This window comes from Fundulus heteroclitus, chromosome 19 (assembly GCF_011125445.2).
Source record: "Fundulus heteroclitus isolate FHET01 chromosome 19, MU-UCD_Fhet_4.1, whole genome shotgun sequence".
NCBI lineage: Eukaryota > Metazoa > Chordata > Actinopteri > Cyprinodontiformes > Fundulidae > Fundulus > Fundulus heteroclitus.
In genome coordinates, this window is record NC_046379.1 from 12,538,177 (window position 1) to 12,556,167 (window position 17,991).

The window sequence follows — 17,991 nt, forward strand, 5'->3', positions numbered from 1 at the left end:
TTTTGACTTTTCTCTGTATTAACCACAAGCAACAAAAATGGCCTCTAAATAAAGATGTTTGTAAACAAGGGCTATTTAAAACAAGAACTTTTAATGTTTCTATTAATCAGAATATTGTTCAAGAGAACAGCTTTTAGTTGATTTGGACATCAATCCTTGTTGAACATAAAGTTCAACCAACAAGCGAGTCTATGTATTAAACTGATTGACCTGTACTTAATGCTATATATGATTAAATAAACTCTAATACAAGTAATAAAATTAGATTATCTCACTGCTGCAACTGTCTTCCATTCCATGTGGAGTCAAACCTACTTTAAACATTTTACCAACACCTAATAGACGTGTCTAATTCCCTAATTGTTACATAGCCAAAAATTGCAGACTCTGCTATTTGGAAATTGCGTTTTTTTTTAAAATCACGATTATATTGAAAATGCGATTAATTGTTCAGCCCTAATATGAAGTATACCCTACGTGACGTCACCAGAAGCTTGATTTCTTGTTGGGTAGATTTTCTTTATTTTAAATGACAAGTAAAAATAAAATGTGAAAAACCAATGCAAAAAAACAAAACAAAACGACAATGGCATGTTGTGGTATGGATGACAAACTATTTCTAAAGTGAATTTGATAGATTTTTCTTTTTTTTAAATTTTTTTTAATGGAAAGTCTGTACGTCTTCCAGGTTTACCGTTTTAATAGTCTCCAACGTTTTTTTCCACGCTCGTCTCCAAGCGTCTCCGTTTCTCAGGGTGGCTGAACACCACCGTCCCCAGGCACGCCGTGCCCTTCATGCCTCCAAGTGTCAGAATGTTTTTGCCGGTCATGAGACTGCGTCTGACCGCTTGTGCGTACGCAGCGGGGGCCCCGGCATGTGACCGAGCGAGGACGCAACACGCTGGCGTAACCAAGCAGCCGGCGACTCGCTTGGCTCGCCCCGTGTTCTGTTTAGAAAATACCAGTCACCTCCCACCCAATCCCACCCCCCCCTCGCGGGCTCCGTTGACGCAAATGCGCCGCCGGTTGCATGCAGAATCTGAGGAATGTTATTGGAAATCTTGTTGCTTTATGCAAGACGGAGTGGGGCCGCGGACCTGGTTGGGCCGGGGGGGGGGTTGGTGTCGCACGAGCTGTCGGTAACTGGGAAATGTTTCACTCCTCCTGCGTTCAGTTTGCCATTTTGTTTTTACGGTCCTGCTTCTTTAACGTGGACCGCGGCTTGTCTGGGCAGCGTTAAGGTAAATGCATTAACGTCAGCCATAAAGGTTTTGGCCTTTCAAGCCGTCGCAGGATCAACTCGGCCTGTCTTGCTTGTCCTTTTTTTTTTTAATTTTTTTTTTTTAGAGTTGCCGGGCTACCGTTACTGCAATATTCTTATTATCAATAGTCTATTTTCAGGGAACCTGAAAGAGGAACTTGGGTTTGTATAGTAGTTCATACTGATACCAGTTCCACTGTGGCAACTGAACACAAACAAGCGCCGCCTGAGGGGCTGGTTTCGCTAGCAGGTGAGAGTGTTTGATCTTCTCCATTGCGTTTTAATCATTTTTTTTTTAGGATATCGGAGTGTAATGTTCAGCTTTTTGTAGCGACACCTCAGCTGCTGACTCATCTTGTTTACCCAGAAAACAGAGGAGAAACAGGCTTGTATCTATTGATCTGCGATGGCGGAAGTGGCACGGCCATGTCGGCCTGATTTTTTTTTTTTTTTTTTTTTTTAGGTTTTTTTTGGGGTTTTTTTTCTGCTTCCTGCCCGAAACGCATGGGACTGTCCTGTCTGGGGCAGCGGCAGGCTCGGTGTGTGGCATCTTTTGCTGCATGACACTGATTTGCATTGAATGAGCCCCCCACCCCCCCAAACCCCACCCTCCTGCCCTTCTCAAGCTGAAGCCAGAAAGATGAATGATTGAAAGCCGCCCCGACATGAGGACATCCAGGCAGGCGGCGGGCCCAGAGGCCTGTAGACCATGTGACCTGCTGTCGGGGTACTGGGTTCATTTAGTGGCTGCTGGCTGCAACGCTGGCAGCAGCCCAGCTTTTTCCACACAGGCTTGAGAGCAGCAACAGGTCGCTCCTATTAAAACAGCAGCACTCTGTTGTGGCTCTACTTGTACATGTTCCTTTTTTTTTTTTTTTTTTAAGGTTTGGTGCTGCGTGTCGTCAAGTTTGTAATGGGACATTTCCAAATGTGTGTGTATAACGTGTTCATGCTTGTGTCCGGTCTTGAAGCCGGAGGGATCAGACGGCTTGAACGATCCCCCGGTTGCATTTAGTCTGTTTCAGATTCTTTTTCTTGAGTCTTAACAAGCAAAAAAAAAAAGAAAAGCCATTTGATGTTTTCACCATTGCTCACTGATGGAAGTGAAAACCAAATCGATGTTTTAAAACGAAAAAAAAAGCACGTTGATCACAGGTTTAGTTGACAGATGTAGTCATGCCCTGGGCTGTACTGATATGACTTGTTGTCTGTCAATAGTCACATTCACTTCCTGTTGTTTGGCCTCGCCAGTAAACTGAATGAGGCCAGTGAAACGCAGCTCTCTCTCTCTCTCTCTCTTTCTCTGATGCAGCTGCAGAAAAATAGATTTTAGTCAATGGTCAGGAATCGCCTGGTGTTCTCTGTGACATTTGTGTACGCAAGCTTGGCAATTGATTGTTTTCCTTCTGCCCCGCATTCAAAGCAGCCTTTATGTGATGTACAGTAGCTCCGAATGGATCAAAGTGCCAAGTGTTGTTGTTTTTCTTTTTTTTTTTTGTGGCGATAGCCTGCAGAGTTTTAGTGTGTGCTGTTGATAGATGACTGATAAGTGTTTTGGATTTAAGCCAGTTTATCAGATGACTCTGTGTGCCTTTTTTTTTTTTTTTTTTTGCCTTGCAAAAGTATCAATAGCCTTTGAATGTTTACGTGTTTTGGCTAAAACCTCAATCTTTCGTTTCGTTGGGTTTCATCTTGTAAAGCGAAAACAAAATTGCCGCATAAGTGTGAAGTTAAAGCAAAAAAAGTTACTGTTTTGAAAAGGTTTTATGATAAACTCTGAGTAAAACTCTGCAGCGTTTGTGCAAATACATTCAGACCCTTTTTTTTTTAATCCAATACCCCCTAAATGTTGCAACCAGTAGTCGTCTAATTAGTAAACGGAGTCCAGATACATGTAAATTACTCACGTGGAGCAGAGGTGTAACATTATTCACTTTATCAACCACAAAGTCCCGGTAAAATACATTTTAAGCTGACCAAACTTGAGACCGTTCAAGCGGTGTGGATATTTTGCAAAGCACTGTAGACGGTCAGACGTTTGGATCTCAGAATGAAGTAGTAATGCCTCCGCACTCAAGAAGACGTTCCTGTAAATGTGATGTTTGTGTTTCGTCCGTTTTTGCATGCTCTTCTAACCAGGAACAAAAGTTGCCGTTCTCTAAACACCAGCCTGACGTTTTTGCTGCACCAGAATTCAGTCAAACCTGCCGGCAAGTTTTCCGCTACTGGTTGAGTACAGATGGTCGGGAAGATGGCAAACGGGCGCCACAGCAGCTCGGCCTCTTTGGGGATGGGCATTTTAGGCTAAAATACCGGAGCTGAGTGCTTATTTTGGTATTTGGGTAATGTGTCAATATATACTTTTTTTTTTAGTGGATCATTTAATACTAATTTAGTAAATCTCTGCTTTCTGCAGCTATGTTCTCTTCTTAGTACTGGTACATGTTTTACTCCACATTAACAGGTGAATTGTTGTATTGTCTTCAGAGCATAAGAAGATGCTTTATCTTTGATCAGTACTAATTTAAAATCTAAACATTAAGAACAAGTGAAACTTGAACGAGACTTTTCAGTTGACTGATTATATTCTCATAATTGTTAAATATTTTTTCTGATTGTTAAACGAAACGGCAATGACGGTTTCATCCTTACAGCATGCATCTCCATAGATCAGACCAAACACGAAGGCTAAATTAAATTCTGCTAGAATCACAGGTTGTTTGAAACATCTGTTTCGTGTCAAATAGTCCAGTTTTTGTTGGTTAAGCTTAAGTGTTTCTGATTTCTAAGTTATTGGTAGGTCCGGAGTTCTTAAAAGCAGAGAAAACGGCCCTTTTTACTGAGGTGTCGAATCAGAAGATGATTGCAACGTTGACATTTTAAACCAACTTTGGCCTCTTGCATTGGTGAATGGTGTGGCTATTGTTAAACAGCTGTCTCTGTAGATCTTTACCAATCCTAAGAGATCTTCTAAAAGGTGCCAATGGTTGTATTACCTATTCAAGATGTCAAAGAGAAAAGTACAAAGCAGCTTTGCTGTAATATGTCTGGCCTTCCTAGACGTTTGCTCTCTCTCAGCCTGAATAACCCACACAAGTAGTTGTTTCCATCAACAATTTTTAATTTCGAAGTATCGCATAAGCTGGGATAGATGGAAACGGCAGTGAATGAACTCACTAAGTTTCAAAAAATAAAGTTTTTACACTCGTTTAAGGCTGGTTTTTGACTTTTTTGAAAATCAGTAAATGCGCTAAAGAGGAGATGAACACATTTGTCGAATCAGTTCTGACGTAGCGAACGTTTACCATCTCATGACTGTTTCTGCTGCCGTCGTCTTCCTAGAGATTCCCATGATGCTCGAAAACAAACCTGGAAGCAACAACGGGTGCTTGTCGACTGACGAAGAGACTCGGGCATTTCTTAGTCTCATCCGTGGAAAAAAAAGGAGAAAGGAAAATGAGCACATTTATTAAAGTCCCGCTCTATTACTGATCTGAGCTGCAGGCTTGTAAGCAACATCTACTTCCTGTTTATTAGAGTCAACGAATGATGCTGTGCGTCGCCTGGTAAATTTGTAACAAACCAGTAGATGGAAACACGTTTGCTCATTTTTCTTTTTTTGGGATATGTTAGAAGATTGCTCCAAATTTGCATTAGAATTGGATGGAAACGCAGCTAGTGTCACAACATCTCGTGCAAACATCTCGCACACTGGAGAGTGTTGATGTTACTGTGAATCGGTATCGCTTTGGTTTGGCGCATTGACCGACTGGAAAAAAGGTCGGCTTTTTGACTATCCAAGCAGCCTTTTCTGGTAACTAGCCTTATTTAGTGTGCATCCTGGGTGCTTTTTGAGCTGATTTAAAAAAAAAAAAAAAAGTCCAGGTTCAGATAGAAGCGGTGAAAATATCCCTCTCCTAAAGTGTCAAATCAGAAGCTACAGATTGGGTAACAACTTTGACCTTGTCTTATTTACTTCTAAACATTGCGCCTAACGTGATAGACTTGACTGAAAGGGTATTTGTGTAGCAGATTTTATGTCTTTTAAACTTGTACTGCTAGTAACTTGGGTTGAACATGACATGCTGACTGAACTCAGTGAATCTTAAAAGGTAAAACGGGTCAGGGGTGAGATGGGGTAAAACACCAGCGGCGTCTGCAGAGCGTCTCCAGCGTGGTGAGCAGCTATCTGTTTTAGTTTTGTTTTCAAGCATCACCGCTTAAACACCATCTATCCGGTGTGTGTTAATAGAGAGAAGTGGTACACGTATGAATATTCTCTGCACTTCATTGGGCCTAGATGCGTTTTCACCTTTTAACCACTCTGAGCTGGCATATGGCAGCGCAGAGCTTGGCTTTTAGATGCTCATGCGGTGCAGCAGCGCTTTGCACCGTGTGCAGCGAACCTGCCGGCCGACGGTGGAGACGCTCTTTGGGGTTCCTGCAGGATTTTGAAAGCCGTTATTTTATATCTCAATTTAGTTTAGGCCTTTTGAAAAATTTATATGTACTTCCAGATTTCCAAAGTAGGTTGGAAATTTGTTAAACAAACTCGTTCATCCATCTTTTTTGAAAACGGGGGCGGTTGCTCAAGGCAAGGCAAGGCAAATTTATTTATATAGCACAATTCAGTACAGAGACAATGCAAAGTGCTTTACATGATTAAAATATAGGAATAAAAGCAAGTAGGGATAGAATGTAGAAACAAAAAAGAACATTTAAAAACAGTAAAACAGTTTAACTTGAGCATTCAAAGGCAATTTTAAACAAATTTGTTTTTAATCTCGATTTAAAAGGAACTCAGGCTTTCCGCACTTTTACAGTTTTCTGGAAGTTTTTTCCAGATAAGTAGAGCATAGGAACTAAATGCTGCTTCTCCGTGTTTGGTTCGTGTTCTAGGTATGCAGAGCAGGCTGGAGCCAGAGGAGTTCAGGTCTCCTTTCGCTTTAACGGAACTACAAGATGCTTGTGGTTTGTCTGCAGGGTTAAAATCGAAACGTTCTAGGGGATTTTGTAAATTTTGTAATTCAATTATTTAAATAATCTTAAAGTGACGAGATGTATTCTAAGGTAGTGAAAAATAGCTTCCTGTCGTGCACTTCAGTTAATAAATATGATGTTCTCTACGAATAATTAAACTTTATTTATCGTTGCTGATGACGTTTGTTGACTTTTTATGTATTTATTCCATTATATTGCAAATATTGCACCACACATAGACACGATGTGGTCAACAATCAGGCATGTCGGCAAATTCGGACAATTTGAGTTCAGCAATGCATTAAATTACCGACTGATGTTGATTTCAGATTTGCTTTGAGCTCTTCCCCCTCACTGCAAACCCCTTTCTCCCGTAAACATGCCTGTACTGTCCTGATAATGTCAGATAAGTTTCTAATCACAAATCATTCATTTTTCATATCCCCTTTCATATTATTATTTTTTTTACAAAACGAATTTGCCGTCAGGGTAAAATCCGTCAGCAAGATTATGGTTTGAGGAGACTTTATCGCAGCAGATGGGGAAATGTGAACGTCGCTTTCCTAAAAACTCAAGGATACGTTTTGATGCAACGGCCGAACAAGCTTGACGGTCTATTGATGTGTGTGGCTTGTGCGAGAATGACTTGACGTCATCATTTTTATTTATTTATTTATTTTTTGGAGCTGTTGTGGTCACAAGCAGAGGGGGGAAGGAGCTCCTGGTCCATCAGGAATGGCTGTGCTGGTTGTGAACGCCGTGGAATTTTCCAATACGGGAGACTTCATCCTGAATGCCAAAACACACGGCCTCGCGCAGTTATTTGAACCTTGAAATGTTGCAGGTTCCACTTGTGAAAAAGGCGCCGCTGTTGCTGTAGCACGTCCTCCTTTGACCGGGGGCCGTAAGGCACAAGGATTCTGCCGGCTGCGCCGCTTCCACTCCGCTGTGTTGACCAGAGGGTTAAAATTTAGACAAATGGTGGGGGGTGGGCGGGGGGGGGAAACTAAAATCGTTCACCTCAACTTTGGGCTAATTTTTACTTTTCTTCAACTAATAGGTAACCACCGTTGAGAAGGCGGCCCTAAACCCCAGGACCCCATCTGCAGGCTCCTGCGCAGGGCAGAGTGAAGGAAGCAAAGTTGTGTCGCTCCCTTTGGGAAACCTGGATCCTCCATCTTGCCCGCAAACATGTCCGGTGTTATGATCGTCAAGGAGGGATGGCTGCTTAAAAGAGGTAAACACTAAAACAGGACCGTATATATCAAAATGCAATACTCTATAGGATTTTATGAGCTTGGTCATATGACAAATATATCAGATTTTTTATTTTCCAGTAAACTCAGAACCTTTACTAAGCACATTTTGAAGAGTTTTATCAACATGTCTGTCAGAATGAACTTTTATTACGCAGACATACCAAAGACTTGAGCGTTCTGCCTCAAACTGATTTAACCAAACTCAAAATGTGTATTTTTAATTTCAAGCATGAACAAGGATTAGTAGTTGTATTGTTCAAAGTTTGATCTTTCACCAACACACATCTGTCTGGAAGAAAGGACTGTCTGCAGTTCCAACACACAGTCCAGCCAACATTCAGGCTGTCATAACCGCTTTTCACAATCCGCTTAGCTTGTAAAATCATATCAGTTTCAAAATTACGGTCCTCATTGTGAAGTTTTACCATATTGACTCCTTTAAACGCTCTCCTGTCCCTGAAGTGTCCTGTCTTTTTGCATTATTATTATTATTGTTATTATTGTTGTATAGAAATGTTATGGTCCTGCTTACTATGAAATCAAAATGAAAGGCAAACCCACAGTACATAAAAAGTTTAGAAAGGCCAAATATTGCACAGAATCATTCCAGGGGCCTCCGGGCCACACTTTGGACACCCCCAAAGACTAAACCCTGCTTTGCTTTTAACATTTGGGGGTGTTTGTTCCTATTATACATTGTGTGGAACAAATCCGTCTTCAAAAGCTTGCCTTGTTTTTTGTTGTTTTTTTATTATAAAACACCAATTATGCCTTGAATTAACACTCTGTGCTCTTCGGTGGTTGAAACATCCCTGCTGTTCTTTCAATGCCTTCAGCTTCTCCCCCTGAGATGGTGTGCTTTAAAATAAGAACTTTTATAGAAACCACTGAATATGGCTTTAATGATAACTTTATTTTAAAACGGTAATACTTCCTATTATCACACTATTGTCATAGTAAACATTAAAACCAGTATCGGTTTCATCCCTACTGTAGTGAAGCTAGTTTATTACGCTGAAGCTGAAAGAGGAATATGGATAGCCAAGGCTGTAACAAAGGAAATGCAGTTCATTCACACTCTGCATCCGATTTAAATGGGGTTTCCCTGATCTTGGTGCACTAAGCTGACGTGAAGCAGTTTCTGCGACGCTTTGACTCGTCTTTACTGGTTTTGGCTGTTTCCAGTTAGGATTTCATTAAATGCAGGATATGATTACACGATGTAAGGAGCACATTGCAGGTATATTCTGTCTGGTCTACCTGCTGTAAACTAACTTGTGATTTCTGTTAGAAAAGGTAGCTGTGCAAACGTTATTGTTGTGTTTAGGAAGTGTAAAAATGACAGCAGAGGACAAAATAATCTAGAACTCTATCCTCTCTCTCATCTTATATTTCTTAGATATTGTTAGAGGGAAAATTATTTTTGTTTGCGTCTTGAAAGGTTATTAACTTAAGAGTGATTAATGCAGGTGGTATTATTACATTAGTCCTTGTGTGTGTTATAGAGATTGTAGATGCTGAGTTTGACTCTGAAACTTTTAAAAAGCTGCATTTTCCACCATAGCCAAGGGTTGAAAGCTCAGAAAATACAGCAGAGTAACTGAGCTGCCTTCCTGCTCTCTGCTTTGAGTCTAGCTCTCTCTCACAGCCTGATTGAACTGCAGTCGTGTCCTACTAAGGTTTCCTTTTTTAAATGGCTTCTCGTGCTTCCTCTTTATTTCAGGCACCTTTTACGGAAAACAGCCAGCCTTTCTTTATTTAGTAACAGCGTCCACACCAAAGGGTGTTATTGCAATTTGGCCCCGCTTACCACAGTATTCCTCGCATTAAGAAAGTTTCCTGCTAGCTGTTCTCCAGGAACGCCAGTCAAACATTCGCCCCGTTGCAGTTTCTGAGATCTCGGCGCTTGTGTAGTTAATTTTCATGCTGTTACTATTAACATAAGCCGGCATTCAGGAAGCCCCCCAACTGTTCAAACATGCCGATAAAAACCAAGCTGCCGGAGAACTCAAAGTATGTAAAGAACTTAAAATATGTTCATTGCGTAAAAAAAAAAAAAAAAATTGCAAACTCCTTGTTGATGCACGTTGATGAAAGGTTTTTCAATGTGTACTTGATTTACAGCTTTTTTATTGGCATTGATCAGCTTATCACACTAATAGGTGAGAATCCTGAACGGCTGTTTAGTTGTCTGCTTTTTTTTTTTTCTAAAAGAGCAAGCAGATCTAATTAAACATTAGAATATTAAAGTCCCGAGTGGGGTCCGTTTTTGATCGCTCCCTCCCTCAAAGTGCTGCTTGGCATGGTTCTGTGTCAGGCGTGATTCGTGTTGTTTGGACCAAAAGGCATTCCTGGGATACCTGCTGGCTTTGAGCGGCTTTATGTGTGCATACTAACGCTGCCTTTCGACTGCGCCGTCCTCTCAGAGCTCGTTCCACCGCCACCCAGGGCAAAATGGGATAAGGAACTTTTGCAAAGCCACTCAAACCTCCTGGGCTGGGAGCCAGAGAAGCAGACTTTTACTGGAAGAGGGGAAACTCAGACTTAATGGATAAGGTAATAGGAGCAGGTCACTTGAACGGAGCAGACCGCTGCTGTGATGTTGGCAGATCTTCATGGAAGGATCGGGTCTTCTAGTTTTTATTATCAGAAATACCGATGCAGAACAGGCTGTAATAGTTTTTTCCAAATTGATGAGCTTTCATATTTTACACCTGCAAAGCTGACATTAAGTGTTAATAGTATTTTATTTAAAGCACCTACGTTTATGTCATGAAATCTTTCCAGCAGTTTTTATTTTAATAAGATGCAAAAAGGCATTTCGTTTCTACTTTTTGATCTTTTTTTTTTTTTTAACAAATCATCATGATAGTCAATAAAGCCTTTACCTAGCATCAGTGTTAATGGAAGTCCATCCAGCTGGGCAAATAAATGATTTGAATGATGAGGGTTAATGCATGATAATAAAGTAGCCTATAATATAAAGTGGCCAAATGGCTCTTTGCGTCTTTGCAGCATTAATCCTTTGATTAACTGTTAGATTTCCAACAGGCTGCTAACATTTCCAAATCTTATATGATTCATAGGAGATAGGTAGGAGCCTCAAAAGGACAGAACAGGGCAACTTTTCTCCATTCTGTTTAGTTTATAACTGCTGAATGTTTTGCTGTCTTAAAACTAGTGTTGCACTAGTACCAGCGAGTACCAACAAATGGGGCACCGATACCATTTTGATGTTGTACGTCACTTGGACGCAGCCTTCTCTCTCCCGACTAGTATTATACATGTTTATTAAGTTCATGAAAGTTGCACTATTTTGGCATTTGAGAGCCAAAACTCAGGGTTTAAAAGAGATTATTCAACTATTAATGTAATTTTACTGTCTTACTGTTGCACTACTATTAAACATAGTATAATTTCACAAATGTTGCACTATTTTGACGTTTGAGAGCCAAATGTTTATTCAACTATTGTCACCCATTCCAGGTAGGCAATAAAAAGTTCAACTACCCTAAGTAGTATGCAGTTCTTCATATATACACACACACATCAATTTCAAACAGACGGTATCGGTATCGGCCAATGCTGCACAGACAGGTATCGGGGTATCTGTATCGGGGCCAAAAAAATGGCATCGCTGCAACAATACTTAAAACCTGACTAAACAGTAGACGAAGGTAGCGCCTTTGTTTGTCGTTTTTCTCGGTTTCTTGTATCTCTCTGCTTCCTGAGAGTACACCACCCCGGCGGCCATTTTCACCAACGTTTGCTACGTGGACAAAAGTAATCGTAATAAAGTGCCGATCGTGATCCGATTAAGCTCAGTTGGAATGAAATTGTAATCCGAATGAGAGGGCTGGTTTATGCCAATTGATGATCCGACCGGCATGCATGTAAACGCTTGTCAGGATCAAGTTATTCCCAGTGTGACAAACTTACCTGAGTGAGCGTGTGCGCCCCGCGGAAATACGTTGGCAAGCAAAACTGTCCTGATGCCACCTTTCTGTTAGAAACATTAAAAGAGCTCAACATTATTGATTCAGTAACGACTCAATCGTAATTAGAACCTCCTGCAAGTCCAGCCTGGGCGCTCGGAAGACAACACACTCATATAATACCGCTTTGTTTGCTATATTATGTTGTTCAACAAAGTTATTCTTCCGTTTTTAAGGAAATTTGATAGCAGCGTATGTCAGAGTGGTTCTGTTCTGAATAAAGCCAGGTGGATGTAAAGCACATTATGATCGGATTAATTGATCGTGTGCTCATATAAACGGTATAATCCTATTATTTTTTTTATGTATTTATTTTTAAAGCGATCGTGAAATTTTGTGCATATAAACAAAGCCATTGAGTCTTCTTCACGCCAAAAATCCACAGGATCAAATGGTTTGTCTCGAGATCTGCCGTTGCTCATGTCTGGTTCCTTCACTTGTTTTGGACAACCATTCTGAGCAGATTAAGTTTAAGATCGGTTAATTTCGTGGTGCATATTTTATTTTTATTTTATTTTTTCTCTTAATAGTCATTGGAGTCGCTCCTGGATTGATTCATGTAATGGGCTTTATCCTTTTGTTACATAATGTGATGAAGAGGCTTTAGGATCAAGTTGAGTTTTTGTCAAGGTTATTGCGCTGTCCAGAAAACTGAGGTTATTTTCCAGGCCTAAATTAAGTATGCAAGAAATGCATAATTTATATTTAGAGACCTTTTTATTCCTTATCCCTTCATCCAAAAGTTGTCCCTTTGTACATCCTTCACCATTCCTTTCTTTATTCCTGTTCCCTTTCTGTCTTTCCTTCCTATTCTTACCTTTCTATCAGTCTGTTCGTTCCTTTGTTCCTTCCTTCATTCATTCCTTCCTTCCTTCCTTCATTCCTTTCTTCCTTCCTTTTCATGCTACTGCCTCTAGTTTCTGTTTTTACCAGTTTCCATGTTTCTGCCTTAAATGGTGAACATTAGCTTTTCATATTTTAAAACGCATGTAAGCCACAGAACTCTAAAAATGTGTAGGAACTTGTCTAAGAATTAAAACTGTATGCAGAATGAGTTGCACCTTCTAAAATAACGTAATTTTATATAAGTCTTTAGCTGTGTGTACTCTTTACTTTTTTTATTTATTTTTTTTATTTATTTTCCTCGTCTTCCTGTGTCTTGTCTGAGTCATGAAACTGGCAAATGTCCATTTTTCCAGCCCTACGCTGGCGCTGATAAGAACGGAACATTCTTATAGAGAGCCGGTGTAAAATATAACTTCAAGATTAGTCAAATAATGACTGGTACGAGAACGGTGAGTTTGTCTGACACGTGGACACACACACACACACACACACACAGTTCCTGCAGTGACACCCCCTCTACATATGACACGCACTAAACAAACAAGCCGTCAGGAATAGTGAGTTGGCATGCTGTCGCGGCCCAGCAGCTGTGCCCCGTGAAATGTCACCCCCGAGCCTCCGTGTTTTGATTGGAGGACGTCCGGCCGCTTCCCTGACAGAAAGGCTTTTAGTGTCGCATCACTGTCATCCGCTCGTTGCCCCAGAGCCACTGCACAGAAGGTGAACCTGCAGCCGCCCCGCTTTCGCTGTCCGTCACCTCAGCCTGCCGTCCCGCACCTTCGCCTGAGCTTTTTTTATTGTGTGGCAGCACCACCCAAGTGACTGAAATCTCCGCGTGGGCGTGATAATAAATGGCTCAAACAACCTCACCGTGCTCATTACTCCCCTGTGTGCGCTCAAAACACCAATTTAACGTCTCGGAAAAGATAAACCTTCTCGTTTCCATCAACGTTTTGTGCGCGCGTGTGTTCTCTACGCAACCTGGCCTTGTGTAACTTTTTACAAAACCAAGCTCGGTTGTCCTCGTCATCCCGCTTACAGTTAAGTTGCTCTCTCCTCGTGATGATTGGATTTCACAGCGGTTCAGTCCCAGGCACAAAGCACAGCCGGCCTAGCACGTTAACTAAACAAAGCCATGCCATTCACTCTTTACTCCGATTCCTTTCTCATTAGTCATCTCCAGCATGCACGTGCAAACTGTTTCAAGACTCCCAAAAGAAAACTCACAGCAAGTATTTCGCTTCACGGTTTGCGGAGCCGGGGTTTGTCTGTGCAGCTCCACGCTCTCAGCCTTGAAAACGCTTCTGAACATTTGTTGTAGATTGGCTGCACTCCGTGATCTCATTCTGAAGGACACACCTTCGTGCTTTCTTTTTTAAGCCTCGTGTCAAAGAAACGTGCTCAGATTATAGGAACTACTTGATGTGCTGTTGTGGCTGGTGTGGGAAGGATGTGTTTTTTTTTTTTACAATGCAGCTGTGAGAACGGCAGAAACGGTGACCAGAGTCTGCAACCTGGACCCAAGTTGCCCTTGAGCTGCAAACAAAAAGCTTAGACTTGTGCTGTAAAGGCCTGAGACTTCAGTCTTAGGAGCAAATTTTTGATCTAATGTAATCAGGGGTAAAAGTGTGGCAGTAATTGTGAATTGAGTAAATGAATCATGTTATCATCTCTGACACATTCTAAAAAAATGTCTGACATGGTAATGGTCCGCACAGTTTGTGTGGATTCTTCGTAACGTTTCCTCACAATAAGAGTCAGTAAAAGCAGCTGATGGCAAAGTTTTTTTAGTCTGTATTAACCGCTGCTGGCAATCAAGCATTTACAGTCAGGACAGAGGTGCTTGTTCTCTTTTATTAAAGGCTGCATTTGAGTCGCACTCTGTGTTTCTACGCTTTTTGCTCATAACCCCGCTGTTTTGACCCTGGTAAGTTGGCATCATCGCAAAAATATTTATTATTCCTTAAAATAAAAGCACTTTAAGTGGTTTGTTCAGAAATTGAGTATCCTTTCTTATTCACACTAAATTACACCTTGCTCTCTATATTTCTGTAGTTTCTAGCGTACCCAGGAATATGTTTACACTGAAAATGGCTAACTTTAAGTCTTAAAGCAGTAACCAAGAGGGCTGCTGGTACAACCAGGTAGGGTTTATTTAAATATCAATACATTTTTTTTTTTTTTTTTTTTTTAAGTTGACAAGCTGATCATCGGTTAGGTCTAATACAGCCAAAAGATTTCAATCAATATACCTTTTTGTTTGTTGCTATTAGTGCATTTCTGGATTTTACCTTAAGGATTTTTTTTATGTTTTGCAACTGAGTCACTCGAGGATTCATTTCAGCCCCACTACTTTACCATATTTTTCATTTTTTTTTTTATCCTTTTTTTTTTTGTCTAAAAACAATATTGAAGAGACTTGAGAATCATGTTGTTTTTAAGCATATGTTTGAAAAATAAAAACTTGAACGTATAATATGTCTGGAGAACAAAGCTTCTAAATGCAGGTTTAGGTAATTGTTTCTGAATAAACCCTGTTTTAATGCACTATATAGTAAGTATATAGTATATAGTAAGACTGGGCAATCTGTACAAAAAATATTGATAGTTTTAGGATGAATGCCAATATATGATATGCTTTTCATAAAGTAATTTATAAAAAGGTGTCTCTAAATCACTTCAGTTGTATCACGGGTTACAACTTTGTTTATGCACATAAGCTTTATGTAGCTCTGAAACATTCGTGTCGTACTGCTTAACACATTTCTCCATTACGCTGACGGTCTAATTTAAGCGTAACGGGTCGTTATGCTGAAATGCGCTGGATAAAACCTTGCTGGTTGGAGTCGCTAATTTACCTCACTCACCCGACAGTGTGTGTTTCATGTTATTCAGCCAGTTGTGGATGCAGCTGTGTCATTTAATAAGTTGGTTTACAAGATTAAATGTCAGTTTTCAGTCTTGGATGGTGTGAAATAAATTTCTAAATGAATTTGTCTAGTCCGTAGCGACGTATTATCCAAAAAATACGGTACTTGAAATATAAAGAGACTGTAATGTGATGATACTTTTTTTGATTATTTTACAAGCTATCGACAGCAGTAAATACTTTAATGTTCATTTGTTCATATTGGGGCAAATAATAATTTGATTTTCTAATCCTCTCCAGTCCTGAAAACACTGTCAATTTCATACAGAGACTTGAATGTCTGAGTGGGTACGGTCAGTGTGAAGCATGTTTATTTAGCGATGACACTGCCAACAGGACATAACCCGGCATCCTTATGCCTGAACCACATTGCAAGTACAGGCTTTCATAAACACTGTAACTTTGTTAGTATCATAACCAGTGTTGTGTGTCCACTTTTAGGTGCTCTACAAGCGTGCACCCACACACTCCGACTGTGTCTACGGCCTCTAGTGGCTAAAGATCCTGAGCTGCATGTTATTTTTCTTTGGAAAGCTTTTTTTTTTTCTCTCTCTCTCTCTCGCTAAAGTTTTCCCTTCAAAGCCAGAGCATCATCAGACATCAAAGCAGCAGATTGTGGGTTCCCTAGTTTCCAGTGAATGGCCGTGGCCAAAAATGCAGCGAAGCTCGACAGAACAGCGCTCGCTTGTCCTCGCCTCTTCCCTGGCCCTTGTTTGTTTGACTCATTTGCTCCTTGACAAGTATAAAGAGCCGGCCCCCTCGTTAGGCTAACGAAGGCCACAACAACTGTTGGATTTGGGTAACACACTCAGCTGGCTCCGGCTCCGTGAGGGAAAGGGGCGGGCAAGAGAGCGCGCCAGTGGAGGTGGCGAGCGAAAAAGATAAAGGGGTGAAAAAGAGGCAGAAGTTAAGCAGCGTCTTTGTAACGTTCCCAGAACATTGCTCAGTGACCCAGTCGGCATGAGCAGAGCCGACGGAGGATGTGTGCGACGTGCCACACGGACCCCTCCCGCGCTCTGGTTTGGAGCTCATCAGCTAATTGGTCCCTTTTGCTGGTCATGAGGCTGAAGGACACCCATGATGTGCTCCTCCAAGCAAAACCTTGTTGGTGGTCCAGGAGACCGCATTGGGACACGGAGGGGGTCTAAAACGCCAGAAACAATGGATGAAACGATACACTTTTCCATCTTCTGAACATTTCTGTCCTTTTGCATCTGTTGAGCAGACCTGTGAGAAGTCAGCCCACAGTTTTTCACAGAAGTGGCGATTACATTTTTTAATACCGCCTCAAAGGCGAGCAGCGTTTTCTTTTCTTGGAAAATGCTCTTCCAGGGAGCGTACCTACCTGATTAAGGACCGTCTATGATACTGCAATGCTGGCTGTTTCCAGATTTCATGTCTTTGACTCGCTGCCAGATTTATTGCTGGGCTCAGCCAGGCTCCTACACATCCCCTCATTATGGCCGACAGTGGCCACGTTTTACTGCACAAACACACAACGTGCGTAGTCTTAAGGTCTCTAATAGCACGGCTAGCATTTAAAAACAAACATGGTCTCCTTCTGCATTCCTGGGGGAATGAGGAAACATTTACTGAAATGTCAAAAATGCTGCAAACATTCCTGAATCCGGACTGAAGTTGAAAAGCTCAAAAGGATAGAATCTGCCAGCTTTGCTTTTGCCTTCCTGTTACCTGCTGGAGGTCTTGCTCTCTGTTGCTCTCCTGCACCCTGAATGAACTGCAATAAACTATATGTCTCAACATGTTGTAGAAAATACAGTTTCCTTTTTAATTTATTTGTATGGCTGATTCATTTTCTTTAACCCCTCACTCTGAAAAACTTTGGATTCTCCTAAATACTTGAAACTGGAGTGGTAGTTTACCTTCTAGCCTAAACACACAGTCAGAGCTACAATGCTGGTTTTAGCACCATTTTTTTCTTCTTCTTTACCTTTTTATGTGCAACTTTCTGTTTTACAACATTAGTTTGTTTTATTGTAAAATGAAAAATGTGGAAACTGTTAACAGGGCGGCGGCGCGCTGAGAAGTTTGCAATGCTCCAATCTGTGAGAGCAAGCAGGATGTTTTGTGTAACCTGTACAAAAATAAGAAACTATTATAAAGTAATTTGCTGAAAATCCACCATAACTTTGAGTTATGTGCTCCCGGTCAATCCAGAGACTGTGTGCAAGCAGTCGAAGCTGCGCTGACTGATGAGGGACCGCAGCGCTGTGCTGGTGGGCAGGGTCCAGTTGCAGAGGGACTCTCACCAGCAACTCGCCGCTCTGGCAAGCCAGGTTTCTGGCCTTCAGCGCAGACCCCCTGCTCTGGGAAATGGGAAGCAGCCTTCCTGCTAAATGTAGTGAAGAGAAGCAAATTACTGGGGTGCAGCTGTCAGCAGGCAAGCTTGCTGGCATGGTGGTGGAACCACGAGGCTGCGGGAGGTGTCACCTCCACCAATTTGCCCCGTCTCATGACAGGCCTGCTGTGTGCTTACTTTTCTGTGTAGAACCCGCCTGCTGGCCCCAACTGTGGTCCTCAGCAGCGACCTTTGTCTTTTTTTTTTTTTTCTCCTTTTCTTTTCTAATCACCATCCCCCTCACCCATTCCCCCCTCCCCCCCTTCACCACTATCTGATCTCTTGTTCTCTTCCATTCTTAGTCCTTCATATTTCCTGGTTCCCATATTCCTTGCCCACCCCATTGAGCTCTTCTCTTCCCC

The 17,991-nt window shown here is 41.4% G+C and overlaps 1 protein-coding gene across 1 annotated transcript in view; it reads left to right on the forward strand.

Moving 5' to 3' along the window:
- Positions 1-17,991, forward strand: part of akt1 (v-akt murine thymoma viral oncogene homolog 1) — a 56,564-nt gene that overhangs the window by 4,067 nt on the left and 34,506 nt on the right. Inside the window, exon 2 of the mRNA XM_036150376.1 lies at positions 7,302-7,478. Coding sequence (XP_036006269.1) covers positions 7,433-7,478 — 46 coding nt within the window. The 5' untranslated portion in view covers positions 7,302-7,432. The remainder of the gene's footprint in view (positions 1-7,301; positions 7,479-17,991) is intronic.